We start from the raw sequence: 22,590 nt of genomic DNA on the forward strand, positions 1-22,590 counted from the left end.
TATAAATACAGGATTCTTTTTAAATAAACACATTGTTTGTGGGTTAGAAAGGTTAAAATTTCCTTTAATAAAATGTATAACATTTTTATACTTGTAAGTTTTTTTTTACGATTAAGTGAAATCAAAATACATCAATATAGTATAAATAATGGTTGTAATGACAGTGAGGTATATAAATAATCGCATATAAAACTTTATAATTTCAGCATTTAACATTGACCCGCCTTATTGCTTTATGGCGACAAACAACATAGAAAAATTTGATTGAAAAGCATATTTTTGTGAATATAATTTTATGTTAATTTTTAGTCCGGTTTTTTATTTATAATTCCAAATTTACTTATCTTAAATAAATAACAAATTATCATTGTCTAGGTCAACAACAAAATGTTGAACAGATGTTTTTTGTTAACCTAATGACTATTTGGCAAAGAAATCATAAAATTTCCAGCCTAAAATAAATTTAAATAGTGGCATAAGCGACCAAAAAGAAGCACAAAACACATGGCCTACAACAAAAACCTATAAAGAGAAAGCGCAGCGAAACCAAATAAGTAAACATATTTTGGTCAATCATTGGTAAAAACAGCAATACAAATCTAGGCAGGAAATCGTGAAACAACATAAAGCTACTTGTAAATATGCAATGCGTACGAAGCATTATCTAAAAACCTACTGCAGCGTAGCGAACTGTTCAACTTGCAACGCAGTCAGCATAAGTTTTAAACATATTATGTAAATAATAACTAAAAACCTAACATTATATAGAATCATGTTTAGACCGGAATTTCCCTAATTGTGTGTTATTTAGGTTTGAAACAATCTTTTGTAGGTCGTTTGTATTGGGAAATAATTAGAAATTTATTAATATAAATTTACTTCCTTAAAGTTTATAAAATGAGCAGCATTAGCACAGCCGTAACAACAACCAGAAAACTGGTTAATTTAGAAACCGGAATAGACCTTTCTGTACCTGACTTTTTGTGGGATAAAACAGGCAAGAAGGACAGGGTTTTGTATCATGTTTTAATCATCAGAGAAATCAAAGCAGACGACCAAAACGAAAAAGGCAACGACAAACTGGTTGTGCATTCGACTATAAATAAACAATATAGCGAGTTTACAAAATTTAGAAAGGAGCTCGATCATAGATATTCTGGTACTTTTGTACCCGAGATTGTTAAGAAAAGCAAACATCTTTTGAATATGGCGTCATCCACAGACCGCAAAACATTACGCTACAATCAAATAAATTTGGATACGTTCATGAAGTGGTGCGCTTCCACCTTAAAAATAGCTTCGTCCGAGATCCTAAAAAAATTTCTTGGGATCAGAAATGTTGTAAAAATCTCCAATGCTCCGGAAGACAAAGGTAGTTCCAGTTTTGCCAATGAGCTAAATAGCAAGATGAAGAAAAGAGCTGAGATCCAAAAAGAACTGCTCGGGGAAGCAAATGACGAAGCCAACGCCGATCTTTTTGAAGAGAAGGGAAAGAAGGAAAACTCCGATCTGGCCTTTCTTCAAGATGTCGATCATGAAGAGAAGAGTGATTCAGATGAAGAGATTTTCGGAGAAGTTTCAACAAGTTCTAAAAAAGTTGGCCTGTTTGAAAACGTTCAATTATCCGGAAAAGTAAAGAAAGACGACACCGATCTTGTAATATACACTGATGACGTCAGCACCACGTTGCCCTCCAATGACGTCACAACTGCCGCAAAAACAGATGACGTCACCGAAAGTGATGGCGTGATTCTACAAATAAGCAACGACGATTTGGCCGACGTGAGGTCAAAATTGAAAACTTATGCGACAGAAAAACTTCCTGTCGAAATCGATGACGTGGTTGTTATTAGTGATGACGTCACTGAAACTTCACCTCATGTTGATATAGCTAAAATGGAGGCCGACGATCTGTTGAGTTACATCAAAGAAAACAACCAAGATGACAACGAACTAGATTTAGGATTCTAAATAAAAAAACAGTTGACTGAGAAGTTTGATGTTAAATTTGTGTCGTAATACTTGTAATATATTTAAAACGCAATTTTTGTAGTAATGTATATAATTGTTTCGTTTTAGATTGCTTTAACATTTTTTGTTTTCAATTTACTTTCAGTTTTTAATAAATCTGTCACGTGCAATAACATAAAGAAGTCGTCATTTTATTATATTAAACAAAAAAGAAAAAATTTAACTCATTTTTCTGAATTTTTACCACACAACCTGTTTTGTTAGTAATTACACTCATTTAGTTCTAGTAAAGCTATACATTCGATACGTTTTTTTTAATTAAACAGCTGTTAAGGCCATAAGCAAGTAGAAGGCTGCCGTATGTTATGAATACAGTAACCCTTAAATAGGCAAAATAACCGATAAATAGGCAAAATAGAAAGCGACTTAAAATTCCTGTATTAATAATACATACATTTATAAAACACTAAACTTTGACCATAGTTTACCTAACCAGCCTATAAGTAAAACACAAAGAAAAAATAAAAAAAAAACTTTTAATAAATCAAGAAAATAAAAGCACCTATAAATATTTGTCACAGAAAAAATATTTTTTAAAAAAAGCACAGCATTAAACAATAGAACAGCACAGCAATTAAATCACAAATTGTCATTACTATTTTGCAATTAGTATAACAAAAAATGGTATAGTATAGTGGGTAATAATATATTTAAAAGAATTAGCATCTTATATATGTAAGGTCTACGAAAATTCACTAAATTTAACAATTAACAAAAATAAAATCTCGTTTTTATAAAAAAAATAAATAACAAAGTACAAATAATCAAATTAACAGTGAATTACTGAACACCGAAATAACATAAATCATTTTAAAAAACTAAAATAAATTCAAATAAAACAACAATATATTTTTTTCAAATATAAATATATATATATATATCAAAACCATCACAAAAAATAGGTATTTATATTACAATAACTAAATAATAATGTAAAATATGGTGCTTGTTAACCAAAATATTTACAATGATATTTCAGATTCAATATTTATTTTAAAATTTAAATTTTTTTTCAATATATTTAAAACTAAAAAAAAAAAAAAAATGGTTAAAAATAAACAAAACAAATTTTATGTAAGGCTAAATTGAAAAAAAATAACAAAAAATGAACTTTAGGATTTAAACATTTAAATTAAAGTGGTTAATTAAATTTAAATTTGCTATATAACTTATTTAGCAACAGTTATGCAGAGTAGGGTGTAAGATAAATAGCTATCTATTTAAAATAATAATGAGCAAAAAGAAAATAATAACTAATTCTATTTGAGTTGTGACATTTAGAATGTAGAGTATTATACTACATATAAGGATGTATGTTTATGCAACAAATTTACAAAGAGGTATAATATAAAATAAACACGTTTCGCCAAAAAATATTAAGATTTAAATCAGAAAAAGAATTCAAAAATCTAAATTCAAAAAAAAAGTTTAGTTTCCATTACATTCTCGCCACTCTAGAGCCCTCTTGTGTCCAATCTGCACCACCGAACGGTGATATTCCACACGGTGAAATAAATATCGGACAACAGAATGTGTCTGTTGGAGGGTTTGTGTCCGAAGGTAATGTCTGTTGTGTTCAGCTAAGTTTTGACGCTTCAAGCAACTAAAAAATTTTTAACAATTAAAATATTTTATTAAAAAAAATTTAAAATAGTTTAGTAAAGCAAATTATACAATGTGTTCTACTAAATAAAGAACCTAAGATCTAAATTTATTCTACAATAGTTGCTACTACCCATGCCCAAAAAATAATGATCAGTCCTAAGGTTTATCATTTTTAAAAAACAAAAAAAAATTGTGATATTAAAATAAAATATATCTGAATAATAAATAAACTAAATATTAAAACTGTTAAGCTTTTTTTAAATTATCAGTTTCGTTTGATTTTTTATATTTTAAATTATCAGTTTCGTTTGAGTTTGATTTACAAAACAAATTTTAGTTTTTATACCGTTAACATAACTTTAGAGTATATATAATGGTAACATAACTATAAGATTAAAATGTGTACCTTCCAATAATAGAGTCAAAAAGTATAAGCCCATTTTCTCGTTGAAGTAATAAGAGTAGGCTTGGTCCATTTGTTAAATCAGAAATCTAAGAATATATATGATAATATATACCATTACAAATTTATTACCCAGTTTAATTTCATAAAGACTTACCAAATCTTTTCCTTCGGGCAAAATCTTTTCACCCATCAGGTCAACTATATACTTGGCCTGGTCCAATTTAAGCCAGGTCATTCTAATTGCACATTGTTCATAACCTTGCTGTACTAGTTGCTCTAAAACACTGACGTATGGTGGTGTGATGTGACTTGTGGTGGTAGACTTTAATTTATTTTTCAATTTTGAACACATGAGGGAGGAAGAAAGCACAACACAAATCGGTTGGATTTCCATACCAGCGATTCCATATAAATCTAAAAAGATTTTAAATTTTTTTCGTAAGTTATTAAGACATAGCGTAAACACAAAATAGTAAAAACCAAAAATTTGAAACATATTTTAGTACCAATATCAAGTGAAGCGGTTGACTTAATCTCCCTTCCCTTCATTTTATCTAAAATAAAAGTTTAGTTTTGTACATAAAAAAACTTAAATAACCAAATATATATTCTAACAATAAAAAAAAATATAAAAACAACAGCCAGTATGCAACTTCACAATATAAAGTTGCTGTAAAAGTTACCTTTACACAGTATATTATCATGGCCAGGCGATGGAATATGTTCCATTTTAAGTTCCAGAGTTTCTCTGCAGCACAAACCATCAGGAAAAAATAATTTTAACTCTTCACATGCTGTTACGTAGCTCTCTGACACTAAAACAAGATTGAACTTACCAATACTGTTTTATAACTAGAGAATAGTTAGTAAATGTGTACAGCTGAAAACTTTTGGGTAAATATTATTAAAAAAAAGTATTAAAAAAATAAAAAATAAGCTACAAATCCAGCTTTATGACAAAAGTAAAATTAAAAACTCTTTTTTAAACAAGAAGCAAGTGTTTACTCTAATCAAAAAAATAAAAAGTTTTACCATGAATCGCATTCGAAAATTCATCAATTCCAAATTCTGCTCTCCAGTTTCCTCGAGCATGGGTGTAGCCCCGCTCCACTCTTCTCGCTTCCCTTGGATCAGAAGGTCCTGCAACATCCAGAAGTCTCCGGACAGAATTGCTTCGTTGGACACAGATCACCAAAGATGCAGCGGAAGTCATGTGACTGCAGAAGACGCTTCGTTCTCCTGGCATCTTCAAAAAAAATTTGAAATATAAACATTTTATTTTTTTACAAATTTGTTAATTTGAGGTTGGGCCTTCAAAAAATAGTGAAATTTATCTTTAAAAAGCTATACCTTAGGTAAATTTGCAACAGGTAATCAAAATAAAACATAAGAAAATTAAAAAAAATAGTTACTTACTTTTTGGTATTTTGATGGCATAATTTGCATTGCTTGATCATCCGAAATAACTATCATCTTTAACGCAACAACAGTAAATCCTTCTTGATTTAAACGCCTCAAAATCTAAAACAAAATAATGCCTTAAAATTCTGTATAAAATAACATTAGCCTTATTATCAACTTTTGCCAATTAGTTTTATTAATATAGTAGTACTACTATTGTAAAATACAGTTATAAAAAATACATTAATTTAATAAAAGCACAACGCTTTTACATAATACCATTTATATTGCAGACCAATTACCAAGCAATTTTAACTAAATTTAATAGTATTCCAAACTGTCACAGTCAATTTAAGACTGGGTCACGTAACTAAAATGATCTTATGTTTAAGCAGTAAAGTCTGTCTTCCCACACTACGAGGATAAAATTGTGCATCGTAAATTTCAAAATTTTTTTTTTAGTTAACCTACCTTGACAACATGTCTTGGAAAAGCATCAGGTTTTATAATAAGCATGGAAGTTAAAGGTTGTGGCCACGACAACATTGAGTTTATTATCGAATCCTCATTTTGGAAATTTATTAAAGTGTCTTTGGATTTTACTAAAAGTTTTAAAAACATAAAATATTTAAAAATCCAAGACATAACTTTACAATAAAAAGCATATACACATCTATAATAATAACACTATTTCTGTTTTAAATTATTGTTTAAGTTAATGGTTTTTGTCTGTATTGCTGCAATCAGTGTAGTTTTAACACATAAAAAAATTGTCAAACAAAAAAAATGCTAAACAAAAAAAATTACTGTTGTTTTTCTTTTTCCTCTTGTAGGATTTGTTATTTGCTCCTGGAAAGTTAGACTCTCCTGCTCCCTCCTCCCCATCACTTCCATGAGTCACCTGATGAAGATATTGCGAGAGTCTAAGCGGAGGTGGAAGATATTTAAGAAGGGGGCGACATTGATTGTCAGCAAATAATTCCTTGTCCATAAAAAATGTTTTGATCTAAAAAAAAAATTTAAAACAAAAAATATTTTATAAAATAATTTTTTATTGGTATGAAGAAAGTTTTATCGAAGAGCAAATATTTAAATAATGATTTACCTGTCTATAGGTAATCTCAGGTGTTGTTGACATCAATCGATTCATTTGATTTAGATTAAACACAGTTTTACCATTTGTTTTTGGAGGTGAAATATCTAAAGCATCTCTCAAAACCTAATATAAGTTTAAATATAATTATTTTTTAATTTTTTTTTTTCAATAATATGAAATTTTTTTTTTTAAATTTTAAATATTTTTAAGCTAGTTTTGGGTCTTTTTTTTAATTTAAATTTTTTTTTCTGTTCTTGCAGAATATAACATAAATATTAGGTCCACAAAAGTACACTTACCTAATAATGAAACCAAAATTATTAAAGTTTTAGTTTTAGTGACTAGATAAAGTTGACCCAGCAAATTTAAAAAACATATTTATTTTCAGAATTAATTTGTATAAAGGTCTATTATCAACTTACCCTGAAAGCATCCACCCTTCTTAAAACACAGAGTAAAACAGGAGAGCCCTTAATTATTGGAACACTATCACACCATAGTTTTGTTCCCACTTCAAATGGAGTTAATTCCTAAAAAAAATGTTTTATTAAATTTTAAAAATGCTGCTCTAACAAACAATAAAAGTTTTACTTTTTTAAACATGTACCGAAAAAAAAAACAGAATAAAAAGTAATATTTTCCTGCTGATACTTCAAAATATTTAAATATAATTTGTTGTTATTAAATTTTTTATAAATTTTAACCTTGGCTTGTTGTGAAGAAAGCTTAGGAATAAATTTAATTCCGAGAAGTTCGAAACCTTTGAACTCATTTGAGAACTCAACATCAGGGTCAGAGGACGTGCTGTAGAGGTCAGGGCTCAAATTGTAGATGTCCAAATCATTTTCACCCCTTAGAAAAAACTCGCCTTGAAGAAATGCTAAACAAAAAGTTTTTTGAGACAGATTTTTTAAAGTCAATAAATATAGTTATTGTAAAAAGGTTTAGTTTGGTTAAGAAGAAAGATTACAAAAATTAAGCAATATATAAAAATGGACTATAAAACATAAAAAAAGTATTAACCTATAAATAAGGCAATATAATCTGAATTTTAAATAAGGCAATATAATCTGAAACTAGTCAAGGCAGCATTAAATTGTACACTTAAATAATACAAGTAATCTTAAAAACTATAGCATTTGAGTAACTTACAATACCCAAACCAAATAATTAATTACTTACTTTGTAAAATGCAACCCGATTCACTGATCAATTGATTTCCAAGTAAACTTAAAACAACAATTTGTTCGAGTTCCGAGTCTGAACTGAAATTCCTTGGTGTTACTCCACTGCTGAGTTCATTATCAGGAATCTAATAAAAGTTGAATTTTTTTTTTGTTGTGTATATATTTTTATCCTTGATGTGGGAAAGTCGAATGCGCAACCCAAACATAGAGTAACATCAGTTACTTCGACCCAGTCTCGAGTTGCCTGTGGCAGTTTGGGATATTGTAGATTATATAATTGCCCGGTAATTATACTGCTGATTAAGTGCTAGCTCAGCAGGAGTTCATACCGTTTATAGCGCCTTACTCAAGGGCACTACAGCATGAGAGCAGTGGGGATTGAACACACGACCTCATGTGTGGTGTAGCAAGTGTTCTTACAACTACACCATGCTGCCGGTGGTTAATTGTTGTTGAAGTATTACAAAGCATGAAAATAAAAAATTAGCTTGTCTGTAAAATATTTTTTGTCATATATATTGATCATGTTTAAAAATGGAACTAAATTATTATGGAAAAAAATAAACAATATTTGTAATATTAAAAAAGAGACTGGTTTGTTTAAATACACCTTTATTATTACTAAAAAAACTTAGCTAACTTTTGTATATTAACTATTTAAATTAAATAATATTCAACAAGTCATTGTCTAAGAATATAATGTGAAGACATTATCTAACAAAAAAAAGTTTCTAAACTAGTACAGTTTTTTTAAATACAAAATAGACTAAACTAGTTTAAAATAAACTAGTACAACTAAACTCTAAATATCATTGACAATAAATAAACAATAATTCACCTTGCATATTTTACCAAGAACATTACCAATTAGTTCATTATAAGGACAGGCATGAAAACATTGTAAGGTAACAGTTTGTAAGTGAGTATCGTCGTTGTGAGGTACAAGTCTATACATCAACTCTGTCTGAAGACCTATATAAAACTCATTTTAATCAAATATATATACTATTTTTGAAAATAGAAATATCATTTTTGCTGCCACAACCAAAGTTAAATTCTAATGTTAGTATTTTAATTAAAAATAATATGGCTAAACTGTAATGGTAACTTGTTTAAAATTATATAAAGACATAATAAAGTCAACTTAAGTTATAAATTTTAACATAAAAAGTAATTTAATATATGACTTGTATAACATTTTGTTTCACAAGCAATTAAAATTTTTTTAAAAAAAAATTAGAAACGCTAGTATTTAACTTTTTTTTAAATTAGTATAGAAGTTAGTAATAACATTAATCAAATCAAAATTTTTTAAAGATTACTTACTTGATATAAGACCAGCTTGGTGGTTAGTTGCATTTTCTCTGCATAGTAGAAACACGGTAACCGGTCTCAACCACCAAGTGTCTATTTCATAATATTCACCAACCAAGTTACCATCAAGGTGTTGTGGTGGGTTAAAGTAAACCATAAACCTACAGAATAGTGTTTATGAAATTAAGATAGATAGCACTACTAAAAGAAATAAATTTAATATAGCTAAGTAGACGATATACCGATGATAACTAAATAAAAAAATGTATGTATGTCCCATTTAAAGACCTTTATAACATTATTGATCGCCTATTGTAATGTGCAGGTAAAATAACATTGTTGTTGCAACCATATTACAACACTTAAAATGCAGCCTGTAGATGTGGTGACCATAGTGTCTGTAATAGCACTATGTTTAATAGTGGTAAATGTCTTTTAAGCAAAAGTTAAGGCAAACATTTTAACTACAATAACTAATTGAAAATGACCCTAACCTGTTTTTTTTGATTTTAAGTTACCTGCTTGGTATGCATAAAGTTGTTGCCTTTTTCTCATTTAAAACCATTCTCTTCAGGCCCTCTAGTGAGAAACCTTTCTCGAAAAGTATGGAGATCACATCTCCAAGATACTGAGGTGGAAATCTTGCAGAAATGATGAGACACAAACGAGAGGGATAACTTGTCACTAGATGGGGGTTTCGAGCATACTTTGAAACAGCCTGATGTGACGTGAATTCTAAAACTGTTAAAATTAATTTTTTTTAATTATAATGTATATAAGTTTTACAAAAAAATTACTAATTCAGTATTTTAAACATATTTAAAAATACTAAATTTAATACTATAAATTTGCCAAATTTTGTATAAAAAGTAACACCTTAGTTAAAAGAATTTAAAAGATTATTTTTAATAATTTAGTACTTTAAACTAAATTGGTAATTTAAATACCTTTGTCACCAGTTGCACTTGATGTAGAATTACTTCGACTTTTCCCCTTTCCTCTTCCATTTGATTTTCCATTAGGCGTTAACCCATTTTGTTTCCCATTTTGACTAAATCCATTTTGTTTTCCATTTGGAGTGTGCCCATTCATTTTCCCATAAGGTAGTTGCCCGTTTAATTTTCCGTTTTGTTTTGAGGGTGACAAAAGAGCACTGACTTCGTTCGAAAAGTTATTTTTAGGGATAGAAGGTGAGTTGAGGTGTTGTTCGTCTTCCTCTCCCATTCTTCCTCCAAACCAAACTGCGAGTTGGTGATTGACGCGGTCAACGCTGCGAGGACTGTGGAACACATTCATTTCTGCGCAAAGAAATAAGAATTTTTTAATTTCAAATTCATAACCATATTTATAAATGTAAGGCTTTGTAAAGCTTTCCATTTTATTGCCAATAATCAGGTTAAGAAAACTGCTATAAACAACTTAAAAAAATTAAACTAAAATTTCTAGCCTTAAAATCAATCTCACCTTAAAAGGCATGTTAAAAGTGAAATTAATCGTTTAATACAAAAAAAGCATGTTAAAAATAAAATTAATCGTTCAATAAGGTAGTTAACATTTAAACTTAAATATATTAAAAATCAAAACCTGTTGGAACAGATTTATCTCCTCTTCTAATTGATAATTGTTCACCATAGATTGCGTTCATCGAGCCATGATCGGTCATGCGTGCTAGAACAGGATCTCGCGGTCCAATGATTTTAATTAAATCTTTTATCGCAGAACAACCTCGGACAGAAATGGCGACGACTGGAACAATTTGATCAAGATTTTTTCTTTCACCATGTGACACTAAAAAAACAATTTTTTTGTGAAATTTGTTTTTTATTTGAACAGAAATTGTCAAATTTTAAATTTTTTTATGTGAAATTAAACAAAAATGGTATTCATTAAAAAAAATCGATTTTGGACATAACTTGTAAACTATACATCACTTTTGTAATATTAATGCAATTTATTTAATTTAACTGTCAACTATACACCAAAATTATACTAATAAATGTATTATGACAATTTAAATAATGCCAAACTTTAAATTAGACGAAAAAGTGTTTTTAAAGTTTATGTAAAACTAAAAAAAAATTGCTTTACAGATCTGGTTAATTTATTTAATATTTGACAAGCTTTTTTGACATTTTAAAATACAAACTTACACATGTTAGTTTGTAGAAATCTTTTAGTCACATAAGCCAACCTTAATCCTACTACATCCAAGCAGGAAATTTGAAATCGAATTACAAGGTCCATTAAACATACAGGGTAGGTGAATGTGTCTTTTTGAAGAAGGCAAATTGAAGTCTAAAATTTTTTTAAATTTAAACATTATAGTTTTTTATACATCTGAAATTTCTCTAACAATTATGAATTAAGTATTTATCAATAAAAATATATTAAAAAGAAAATAATTTATAAGTTAAATAACACTAAGTGAAAGCAAATACACGAAGTAAAACAACAAATACTAAACACTCCAGGTTTGATTCTAACTGTATACATTTATTATTTAAAGTCATTTTATATGGTTACTTTCAATAGATAGAAAGACAAATTATAAAAACAAGCAGTTATTTTTCAAATCGTTTAGACAAGATTATTCTAATATTTAAATCAAAAATAATTTCAGAAAAAAAAAATTATTTTTTAAAAAAGAAAAAAAAACCTCCAAGGGATTGTTGACTTCATGAATCATCTCTGATGCAGATTGTTCATCCGGTTTAATCACCTTCCAAAAAAATCCAGGATTTCTGTTCAAAGCTTTTTGGAGCAACTAGAACAAAAAAATAAAAAAATGATTAAAAAGTTAAATAAAACAAATAAGTTAAAAAATTGAACTTTTAAAGTAATTTTTTATTTTTTCATTTTTTTATTTTTTTTGGATATATCCTTATCCTTGATGTGGGAAAGTCGAATGCTTGACTTGAACATAGAGTAACATAAGTTATTCCGACCCAGTCTCGAGTTGCCTGTGGCAGTTTGGGATATTATAGATTATAATTGCCCGATAATTATGCTGCTGATTAAGTGCTGGCTCAGCAGGAGTTCGTACCGTTTATAGCGCCTTACTCAAGGGCGCTACAGCATGAGATCAGTGGGTGTATTATATTTCCCATTTTTACAATTTTTTTGTGGCATGCTCTAACTATAAACAACTTACAACTGGATCATTGGAAGCTGTCACATAAGTTGACATTGGTTTAGTTGTACAACAAATGGGAGTGTCATGTAAGGTGTATAAGATGGGAGATTCTGGTCTTGAATGCCACGGGCAAACATCTTGTACTCTGTTGGACTGCAAAAAATGCCAAACCACTTGAAGAAAAGCATTTTCTTTCTGTAAAAAATTATAGAAAATATATTTACAGACAAACATTAGTAAGGTAATTAAACAAAGGGTTTTTAGCATTTTAGAAAGTACAAAACTGCCTTCATATAGGGTTTTTAGCATTTTACTGGCAGCGTGGTGTAGTGGTAAGAACACTTGCTACACCACACATGGGGTCGTGGGTTCAATCCCCACTGATCTCATGCTGTAGCGCACTTAAGTAAGGCGCTATAAACGGTATGAACTGCTGCTGAGCCAGCACTTAATCAGCAGCATAATTATCAGACAATTATAATCTATAATATCCCAAACTGCCACAGGCAACTCGAGACTGGGTCGGAGTAACTGATGTTACTCTATGTTTAAGTCGCGCATTCGACTTTCCCACATCGATGATAAAGATATATACAAAAAAAAAAAATTTTAGAAAGTACAAAACTGCCTTTATATAGGGTTTTTAAGCTATGAAAGGCTAAAAACATAAGCCTAAAGTTATGACAATTACACATGAATTTAGTTGTAAAGTCGGTCTTCATACAATAATATTAACTTTAAACTAAACTAAAAAAATTCTCTTACTTTTGGCTTTTTCCTTCTGTTATGGTTATTTGGTTTGTAAAAGAAATTTGGAATCACGATGGCATGTGCTGCTAGAGTTTGAGTCTCTTCTTGCCAAACTTGATGCAGGGAAACAACATTAAATGGAATTTCTATTAAATTAGTGTTTACCGAACCTTCTTCTTTACCTGTGAATAAAACATTTATTTAAAATTCCAAAACAATTTTTTAATGAAATCTATGTATAATGGGGTGAAGCTTCTTGGCAATATATTTACACTTATGTCCAAATTTTGGGCCTTACAAAATAAATAAACTGCCATTAGTGGTCGCGGTAAATTATCACAAGCAAATATTTGTTGAGAGATTAAAGTATCTTACCATCAGGAACTGGACTATCTGGGTCAGAATCTGTGTCAGAGTCAATTGTAAAAACATCTTCCTTTGGAGGATCATGAGGCTTGTTTAAGTTATCTGGAATCTGTAAAAATAAATTAGTAATTTTTGGAGCTAATGTTTTGATAAAAAATATATTTATTTTAAATTATTTTCTAGAATTTGTACAATTTATTTTTCAAAAGAAGCAGAAAATAAGGCAAAACAACTAAGAAAAACAATAAACCTTTTTTTGCAACAAAAACAAAATTCAGTTAAAAAGGATTTAAAAGTTTAAGCTTAGCAACTGTCTGACATTAAAAAAAAAAAAAATTTACTGAAATTTTACTTACCAAAGCTAGCATCCAAGACAACAAAAGGGTGTAAGTAATTGACAGAGTTGTGGCTGAGTCGACTGGCACGAGTCGGTTTCCACCAGTTGGTCGATGTGCCACAATACAACCGGGTGATGTCATCTGAAATGTGAGCAGAACCATTTTTTGTGTCTCGTTCGAGTCAAATTGAGGAGGGATTGTAGCTAGCGGTGGCTCATAGGTGGTATCCTTAAAATTATATTTTAAAATATTAAAGGATAAAGTTCAAATTTTTAGTTAAAAACCCACAAAAAGTTCTGAAAAAAAATAATTTATTAGTTGCTTCATTTTAATTTTTTATTCTTACTTTTGATTTTTGAAATAAAATATATAAAAAATATTGCAACCTACCCTTTCAAATAACAGTGGAAACTGTTTGCTATCTTTCTGTAGACAAGTTTCTTTGAAAGCTTGGTTGAGTGAATTGTTAAACTTGTTTCTAGTTTCCCAGGATATTGCGGGTGTACTTTCTTTTATGGTAGGCTTAACACATAAGCTGGTTGGTAGGCTGGTCGGAGGCTAAAATAAAGAAGTTTTACATACTCTGTAAGTGAGCATAGCAAATGCCACTTGTTTTCTTAAAACATTAAATTGTTTGGAAAACCAGTAAGTTATTTTTTTTCTGAAGAATTTTAAACATAACTATACTCTTCAATATATAAACCGGCAGCGTGGTGTAGTGGTAAGAACACTTGCTATACCACCATGAGGTCGTGGGTTTAATCCCCACTAATCTCATGCTGTAGCGTCCTTGAGTAAGGCGCTATAAATGGTATGAACTCCTGCTGAGCCAGCACTTAATCAGCAGCGTAATTACTGGGCAATTATAATCTATAATATCCCAAACTGCCACAGGCAACTTGAGACTGGGTCTGAGAACCTGATGTTACTTTATGTTTAAGTCGCACATTCGACTTTCCCACATCAAAGATAAAGATACAAAAAAAAAAAAACATTGCAGGTAATGCACTGTGTGTGTTTTTGGGCTTAAAAAAGGTTTAGTAAGCAAGCTAAATACAACTTATTTAAAAAAATTTGGTCAATTTATTCTTTTAAGTGAAAAAGGGATATGTAATTTATGATAAGCCAAAATCATATTGCCAGATTAATGTGTGTTATGTTATTCCACAATCCTTATCAAAGATAAATAGATACAAAAACTATTAATATACATATACCTGCTTGCGTTGATTTTGTAATATGCTGTAGGTATCTCGAGAATTTGTCAACGCCCACTTAGATGGTTTTGTATCAGTTGTAGGTGTATCTAAATATTAAATTAATTTTTTAACAAAAAACATAAAATACGTAGAGGTGAAATTATTTGTTAAATTTTTAACTTTACCAAGTCTAACTTAAAAGCAATTAATTTAAATAGAAATTGATAACTAAAGAATTTAAAGAATCTATACCTCAGTTCTTTTTAACACAAAAAAGTAACAAAAAACCTTAAATAACTGAATATCTAATCAAATAAAAAAACAATTGTAAACCACATTCCCTCTTTTTTTAATTTAAATAAAAAAATAAGCAAATTATCAATATAATATAAAAGAATATATTTTTAACTCGATACTCACAATGTTTTTGTTTTTTCTTCTCCTCAATTAATTTAGCTGCAGCTTGTTGAAGTTCGGTGGTTGAGCAATTAAGAGCATCAGAAACTAGTTTGTTGACATCTTTTTGCAAATAACTATTACAAAGAATAACGATTCACAATTTTTTATGTTCAAGTAATGGGCTTTTAACGGTAAACTAATTGGGTTTTGTAAAAGTAAAAAATTATGCTTCTTAGCATAGTGTTTATTATGTATATTTAGCACTACCAGAAAATATTGTTACACAAGCTTATCTTTTATGTGAAAATACTGAATTTATGCCTACAGATCAGCCAATATAAATATCTTGGGAAATACTTAAAATTAATGTGCCTATGTTAACTTGTCTATAAAATCAAAACTGAATACCATACTTGTTTGGAAAAGATTCAATAGTTTGAATTGCAGTTGTGCTTGATTTTTTCGGCGTATTTCTCACCAGATTTCCCCTGTATATATTTGTGGTATCTAGAATATCTAAAAGCATAATTAGTTTCTTGTTGAAAATAGAAATATATTAATTATTAATGCACATTCTAATAATAAAATTAAATTCTGTATGCAAATAAGCATTTTATTATGTTATAGGTTTATTAATTTGCCAAAAATTAATTTGAGTTGATTATTTAATACCTTCAGGAATATTTAAAATTTCTTTATATTAATTTTTTATCGACTTAAAAAAATCCTTAAACTTAACAAAAAATAAAAATTACCTTTTTTAGGTTCCTCAGCAAATAACACAGTCGATTTTCCTTTGGATTTATTTTTTGCCACCGAATTTGGCAAAATTTCAACATTCTTTTTATTTTGAACCACAGTGGGACTTGATTTTTTTAATCGTTGGCTGGCATAAATGCCAGCGTCATCTGAATTGTTTTCAGTTATACCATTAGTAAGTATTTTATCAGGTTCATAGCAATAATTTTCACAGTTTTTCTGAATTTCCTTGTCTTTTTGTTTTTTCCTAATGTCTCTTATTTTTTGCAGAGCCATTTCTCTCAATTCTTTTTTATTTTGTTCACTTTCAGGATTTTCCAAAATGTGACTTGAAATTTCCCTTATTTTGTTTGTTGATGGAACGTCATTGTTTATTGGCAACACCGAATCTTTAGTATAGCTCTGTTTTTTGTCCAAATTTTTTAAATTTGTATGTTTTTGAATTTCTTCTTCAGATTTTAAAGGTAGTCTATTATTTGAGTTCTTCGTTTCCTTTTGTAGTGAAGATAAAGAAAAAACCTCATTTGAACAAGTATTATTCTTAAATCTAAAAGTTAAAAATTTATTTTAAGTGTATATACCTTTTTATTTTGTAATTTTGTTATTATAAAATAAAAAACTATAGCCAATGCTTACATAGATCATGGAAAAACAGTTTCCTAACCTTTTTGCTACATAAATCAATAAAAACATGTTTATATAAGTATTCAAATTTTTAATGCTAACAAACAAAAAAAAACACAAATCTTAATTTATCCTTAATGTAAAAAATGCCGACCTTACAGCCTAAACAACATGTTAGCCAACTAAGTTATCTTTTGATATATTTAAATGTAAGTAATCATATTTTCTGTTAATAAATCTGAAAATTGGATTTTTTTGTTTGAAAGGAGTCGACACTGTTATTACGTTATGCTTTAAGGCACTATAACAATAGGAATCCTATTTTTATACCAAGTTTTAAACAAAAATTGCATAAAAAAGTTGAAAATAAATAAACCAACTTGTTTCTCATGTTTTTCCATTGTTCAAAATCATCATCATTGTCACTTTCATCTTCGCTCATCAAATCTTCACTCACCGAAGTTCTGAAATTTACAAAACAATATTTTTTATTCAAATGAAAAAAAAAGATTTATGTTTTTCATTGTAAGGTAATCCCACAGATAAAAGCAATATATAGACAAGTTCTAAGCTACTACCTTTACTTCTATCATCAAGCTTTTGTTATGAAATTAAAACCTAGGTTAGGTTAGTTAGTTGGTTTTACTAAATCAAAAATATTACAAAAATTTACCTTCTTAAATAAAATATTTATTACTATTAAATAACGGGTAAACTAACTTAGAAAAAACACTACTTTTTTGTTAAGGTTTATTTAAAACAATATTTTATAGAAATCCAATACCTTGAAATTATTCTATGTTGAGTGTAGGTAGAATTATGACTTGATGTGGAACAACCTTGACTGGTGGTTGTGGTTACTTTCTCAACTTTATCTACTTCTTTATTTTCTTTCTACAAGTTTTGTCCGTTTATCATCATTTTTTTTGTAAAACAATGTTAAATTTATAAATTTGAATAAAGCTTTTAAAAGCATAATAGAGTTAACCTAACAAAGAAAGTTTTTTAATGTTATTTAAAAATTATGTCAAATAGCTGGCTTCACAACCCAAACATAGAGTAACATTTGTTAAATTCAGTCTCGAGTTGACTTTAAAAATTTGAGATAGTATGAATTTTTTATTTCGGCCTTATTTTATTATTGTTTTAATACTTACCTTTTCAGGTTTTTTAGTTGAATGTTGGTTAGATTTTTCACTGCCAGATCTTAAATCAAGAAATATTGTTGTGGGTTCAGACCAGGTTAATTCTAAAAATAAAAATTTGATATATTTAAGATATAAACAGTTACATTATTTTACTGTTATATAACATGCCTATACGAAAACTAATGCTTGATGTTAAGAGTAGCAAAAAAATTTAAACAAAAAGTAGTTTTATAGGATTTTTCAAGTTTTTTCATTTAAAATGTAACACAGTTATAGGTAATAATAATGTTAATCAAATTATTAATTGTTTTAAATGCAAGTTATTCTGACCTGAATTGGTGGAAAAATTGGCTGAAACTCCTTGAGAGCAAGTCTTAGGTTTAACTGTAAAATAAAACATAAAGTATATAGTTAACAAAACTTATGCAATCATCATAAAAATACTGAATAACAGATAATTTGTTATTATTTAAACCAAAACAATAATATAAAATAAAGCCTATCTTATTTAATTTAATTTAGATGTTAACTATTTAAGTAAGGAAAAGTTCATTAATCAAACATTCATTTATAAACAAATAATGATGAAAAAGTTCTCAAGTTTGTACTTTGTGGTAATATTACAAACACCAAACCTTATTAAATTTATTAAATGAAACCCTTAAGTAAATAACACTGGTTTAAGATCTGGATTATAATAACACTTTGCAAAGTCAATCAAAACATAAGTTATGTTAAAGTTTAATTTTAGGCTTATGTTTAAATATAAAGTTTATACAATTTATTTATTTTAATCTGGTAAAATCTGTATGTATGTAAGTCTAAATAGTTAATACAATTCTAAATAGTTAACATTACGTAAGTCTAAATTAATAAAAAGTCATTTGATTTTAATTTTTTAGGTTGTTAGTTTGAACTCACAATTTAAGGACAAAAAAAATTAAATAAAAAATACTTTTTTTAAAGTTAAATTGAAAAAAGAGTTTTTTAAAAATAACAAAAAATACAACAAGCTATATTACCTGGCACTTCGGTTCCTTCACCTGGTTTTTCCTGAGGCCTCATTTTCCACAAAAAATTTTCTTTATTAACTTGGGCTTCATCCAATCCTCTTCTTAACCCAACTTGAGTTGAACTCAAACTGACGAGTTGATCCATAAGTTCAACTGACTCACCTTCTGAGTCTTGAGAAACTTAAAAAAAATTTTAATTTTATTAACTTTACTGACAATATAAAATTAAACTTTTTTATTCAAAAGATATTGAATTTTTATAAATAAAGTAGGCTATTTAATTAGAAAATTATTCTTTAACCAAACATACAACACTGTAAATTAGCCAACTTAATTCCAAAGTGCAATATAAAGCAAAATATATTGTGTAATTTGTTTTCAACACTAACCTTTTGTAGCAACAGTAGGAGGATGAGGCGATGTTAAACTGGAAGAGGAAGAAATATGAGAAGCAGAAGAGTAACCTTCTAACATGTCATCAAAATCAATTCTCTCTAATGCCTAAAAATTTTTTTCAGATATTTAATTTAAATTTAAAACTTTTTTAAACTCTTATTCATTTAAATTGCAAGTTAAAAGCAAACACCAAATTCAGTAATTTATTTTAGTTTGCCTGTGGATCATAAACAGCAAATTTTAAATTATTTTAAAAGCAAATGTTAGTACCTAGTCAATTGAGCTCCTTTAGATAAACTAGACCTTAACTTTACTATTTCAGAAGTTAGAGTTTTTGTTTTTTAGCAACATTTAAAACATACCGTTAATGATAAAACAGATTCTGGTGTTGAAAGTTTCTGTTCACTAAATCTGCTGACTCGTTCTCCGGCTGTTAAAGTATCTGTGACATCACAAGACGAGACTGGTGAGGTCGGCGTTAAAAGAGGATTTCCGTTAATATCCTTGATTTCACCTGACACACTTGTGCCACAACTGCTACTCAATGCAGATTCATCGTAAAGTGGAAGATCAAGATCAATTAAGTCAAGATCTTAAAAAAAAATAATTTGAATCACAAAAAAAATTGTTAAATATTTTGCAGTATTTTTCTACTTCCTATAAAATTAAGATCAAATTGTGCAAATTACAAAGTTTCAAAAAAAAAACAAGTCAATCTACCATTTTTATTTCTCCTTCTAGCTCTGCAATGCAATCTTTGAAATAACAAATGACTTGGGTTTTCTGCATCATCTGAAGCAAAAAAAAAAATTAAAAATAATGATTTTATCAAAAACAATATATTACCAATAAGTTAAAATTAAGAAAGAAATAATAGCACTTATTTTTAATAAATTGGTTGGTAAATTTTAAATATGATGAACAAGAATTTGTAATATTAAACAAAACTATTCCATAACAACTAAATTGTGATAAAAAACCTTATTACCATCAACTTCTTCAGCCAATTCCTCGGTTGTTTGATTTTCAGTTACTTTTGTTTCATATTCTTCCAATGAGGTTACTTTCCGTTGAAATACAGAAGATTCCACATCGCTTCCATCTGTTATAGAACTTACCTAAAATAAATAGAAAAAGGGCACAAATTAAAATAAAAAAAAATTGATTTTATACAGACTATATTTAAATATATATATTTAAGGCAGACTAACTGACTTATATATAAATTATATTTGCACTTTATTTAAGCAGCATTGTTACCTCAGAATCTGAGTCAAGATCAGGAAGTTGATCTTTAACTATCGATAAAATTGATCCCCAGTTTGGATCTCGATGTTTTGGTGGCTCTTCTTCATCCATTGAAACTTCTAAAATTCCCCATCAATTGAATTAAAGTGTTTAACATTTTTGTAAAATATTGATCGTGGTTTTTTAAAAACTTTTACATTTAAAATTGTGTAATTTTTTACCTTTTGGATCAGCCATGTTAGCTTCCCACAAAAAAATGTTTTTTACAAATAAGCAAACAAACAATTTCTAAAACAATTTTGTTAATTCAGCTTATTGGTTTATAATAGACCAAACCTATTTCTACAAGTAAATGCTGTCCTATTTAAATAAGAATTCCTAAAAATGAAAGAAGACTAATTATATATACATAATTTGCAAGACAGAAAAAAAAATTTCGTCAAATTATTTAGCAGTTCAGTTATTACCGTTAGGCAGTTTGGTTCAAATTTTTAAAACATCTATACGTAAACTAAAACTTTTTAACATTATATAAATTAAATTCTAAACAAATGGTTTCTATTTATGACGCATTACAAATAACCAGTATTTTATAGTTAATTTAAAAAAAACATAACGTTAAAAATGTAACCAAATCTTAGCGTACTGCTCTTAGCGACGACAATCAACAGTTTTTTATTTTGTTCAAATTTTTATGGTTTATGACGTCATAATTGTTGAAGAAGGGACGCGGAATATGAGGGAATAGAAAATGAAGGAACGGAAATTAAAGAAACGAAAATTGAAGGAACGGAAATTGAAGGAACGGAAATTGAAGGAACGGAAATTGAAGGAACGGAAAATGAAGGAACGGAAATTGAAGAAAAGTGAAAAAAGGAGAGGCGGAATCTTAAAAAAATAAAACGCGGAAATTCCGTTGACTGTTTATACCAATAAGATTATAAACAAAACAAGACATTTTAGAAATCAAATTTTATTTACCGTAATTAGATAAAGTCAGTAACAAAATCATTACAAGACTAGTATCACTTAAGAATTAAACAATTAACGTATGTATATAAAAACGAATGAATAAAAACTTTGACAGAATAGCATCACTGTAGTAACTACTGCCATATTAAAATTAATATTAAACTTGGGTTTGGTGACCATGTCATAACATACTTAAAATCTTTATGTAAACGTTAATACTTTTGGCATGTTTTAAATTATTAAATTGATTTTGTCATTTTTTCCCGTCGCATTGTTGTAATATTAATTGTATATCGTATTTATTATTTACTTTCATCAATGTGCGAAAAACCAAAATAAAAAAAAAGCTTATTTAAATAAAAACTACTATAAGATTCTCCTATCAGACTTATCTCAAATTGGCCGTAAAATTACAGTCGACGAAATAAGTCTACAATCAACGGAATAAGATCACAATTAGCGAAATAAGATCACAACCGACGGAATAAGATCACAGCCACGGATTAAGATCACAACCATAGATGGCACATGTCGCTACTGATTAACCTACGTCCGTTGTCCTACCAATTTATTAGCCCTGGTTTAAAACCGGCTCTCGGTAGTATATAAAATTATGATACAATTCAAGGTTTAATTTTTTTTCTGAAACAATTGGGCGTGCTTAATCAAGCAGACCTTCTTGTTGCGTTGATAGGTCACGCGATACTGATTCAAGTAATATATTAATATTTTTTCAATTTTTTGTTAAAATTAATAAAAACTAAGGGTATCTCCTTAGAAAACCCAAAACTGCAATTTTCAGATTAACTATTTCTATAATTTTTTTAACAAACCATGTTTTTTCGTATGAATATATTATTAAAAAAACGTGCCAACATTAATTGTTTAACAAAACTTAAAAAATTTCTAGAATTTTTAACTCGAAAAGACATGATCCTACTAAATATTTTTTCAATTTTTAAGAAATTGCACTTTTTAAAAAAAAGTAAACCTTTAATTTTTTTTAAAATTGTTTTTAAATACAACATGTATAATAAAAAAAAACATATGATTTTGTGGTCATCACCGAAACGGGTGTTGTTACATTGTTTTACTAACGCATATCTACGGTGGCCCAGAAGGGCAAACCAAAAAAATGATAAAAAACGAAAATATATTTTAAAACCGAAAATAACTTTTTAAAACCGAAAAAAAAATATTAAAAA

General features: G+C 28.3%; 2 protein-coding genes across 3 annotated transcripts; one reads left to right on the forward strand and one right to left on the reverse strand.

Annotated features, from left to right (window-relative positions):
- The first annotated feature begins 788 nt into the window (after positions 1-788).
- LOC145752947 (uncharacterized) lies at positions 789-2,129 on the forward strand. The gene has a single exon (XM_082569324.1). It carries the CDS (start codon positions 898-900, stop codon positions 1,969-1,971), a length of 1,074 nt encoding a protein of 357 aa, XP_082425450.1. The 5' UTR covers positions 789-897; the 3' UTR covers positions 1,972-2,129.
- A 985-nt stretch (positions 2,130-3,114) lies between these two features.
- LOC145752041 (dynein axonemal assembly factor 8-like) lies at positions 3,115-20,749 on the reverse strand. Of its 2 annotated transcripts, none has more exons than XM_082568230.1 (40): positions 20,635-20,749; positions 20,426-20,532; positions 20,154-20,283; positions 19,886-19,957; positions 19,528-19,757; positions 19,159-19,270; positions 18,779-18,949; positions 18,087-18,140; positions 17,766-17,857; positions 17,393-17,502; positions 16,989-17,072; positions 15,981-16,531; positions 15,639-15,741; positions 15,247-15,359; positions 14,845-14,933; positions 14,018-14,185; positions 13,646-13,855; positions 13,299-13,398; positions 12,939-13,105; positions 12,192-12,368; positions 11,697-11,804; positions 11,191-11,335; positions 10,625-10,828; positions 9,988-10,338; positions 9,559-9,781; positions 9,053-9,201; positions 8,565-8,698; positions 7,722-7,851; positions 7,244-7,419; positions 6,962-7,069; positions 6,549-6,662; positions 6,251-6,449; positions 5,915-6,033; positions 5,459-5,563; positions 5,075-5,288; positions 4,726-4,857; positions 4,549-4,596; positions 4,197-4,456; positions 4,043-4,128; positions 3,115-3,634 (listed from the first exon to the last, which is right to left on the reverse strand). In XM_082568230.1, the coding sequence occupies exons 1-40, from the start codon at positions 20,648-20,650 to the stop codon at positions 3,460-3,462; spliced, it is 6,036 nt and encodes a 2,011-aa protein (XP_082424356.1). In that variant the 5' UTR covers positions 20,651-20,749; the 3' UTR covers positions 3,115-3,459. The 2 variants fall into 2 exon arrangements, with proteins under 2 accessions (XP_082424356.1, XP_082424355.1); XM_082568229.1 differs by having other exon boundaries at positions 5,915-6,045.
- Positions 20,750-22,590: the final 1,841 nt, after the last annotated feature.

Source organism: Corella eumyota, chromosome 5 (assembly GCF_963082875.1).
Source record: "Corella eumyota chromosome 5, kaCorEumy4.1, whole genome shotgun sequence".
Classification (NCBI taxonomy): domain Eukaryota; kingdom Metazoa; phylum Chordata; class Ascidiacea; order Phlebobranchia; family Corellidae; genus Corella; species Corella eumyota.

Bases quoted from the DNA above. Each gene is read 5' to 3' on its own strand.
- LOC145752041 (XM_082568229.1), bottom strand. The intron at 11,805-12,191 runs GTAAGTTGTTTA...TTTTTGTTCTAG, and splicing joins CAGCTTCCAATGATCCAGTT to TTGCTCCAAAAAGCTTTGAA. The intron at 3,635-4,042 runs GTACACATTTTA...AAAATTTTTTAG, and splicing joins TTTGACTCTATTATTGGAAG to TTGCTTGAAGCGTCAAAACT.
- LOC145752947 (XM_082569324.1), top strand. From the start codon at position 898: ATGAGCAGCATTAGCACAGCCGTAACAACAACCAGAAAACTGGTTAAT.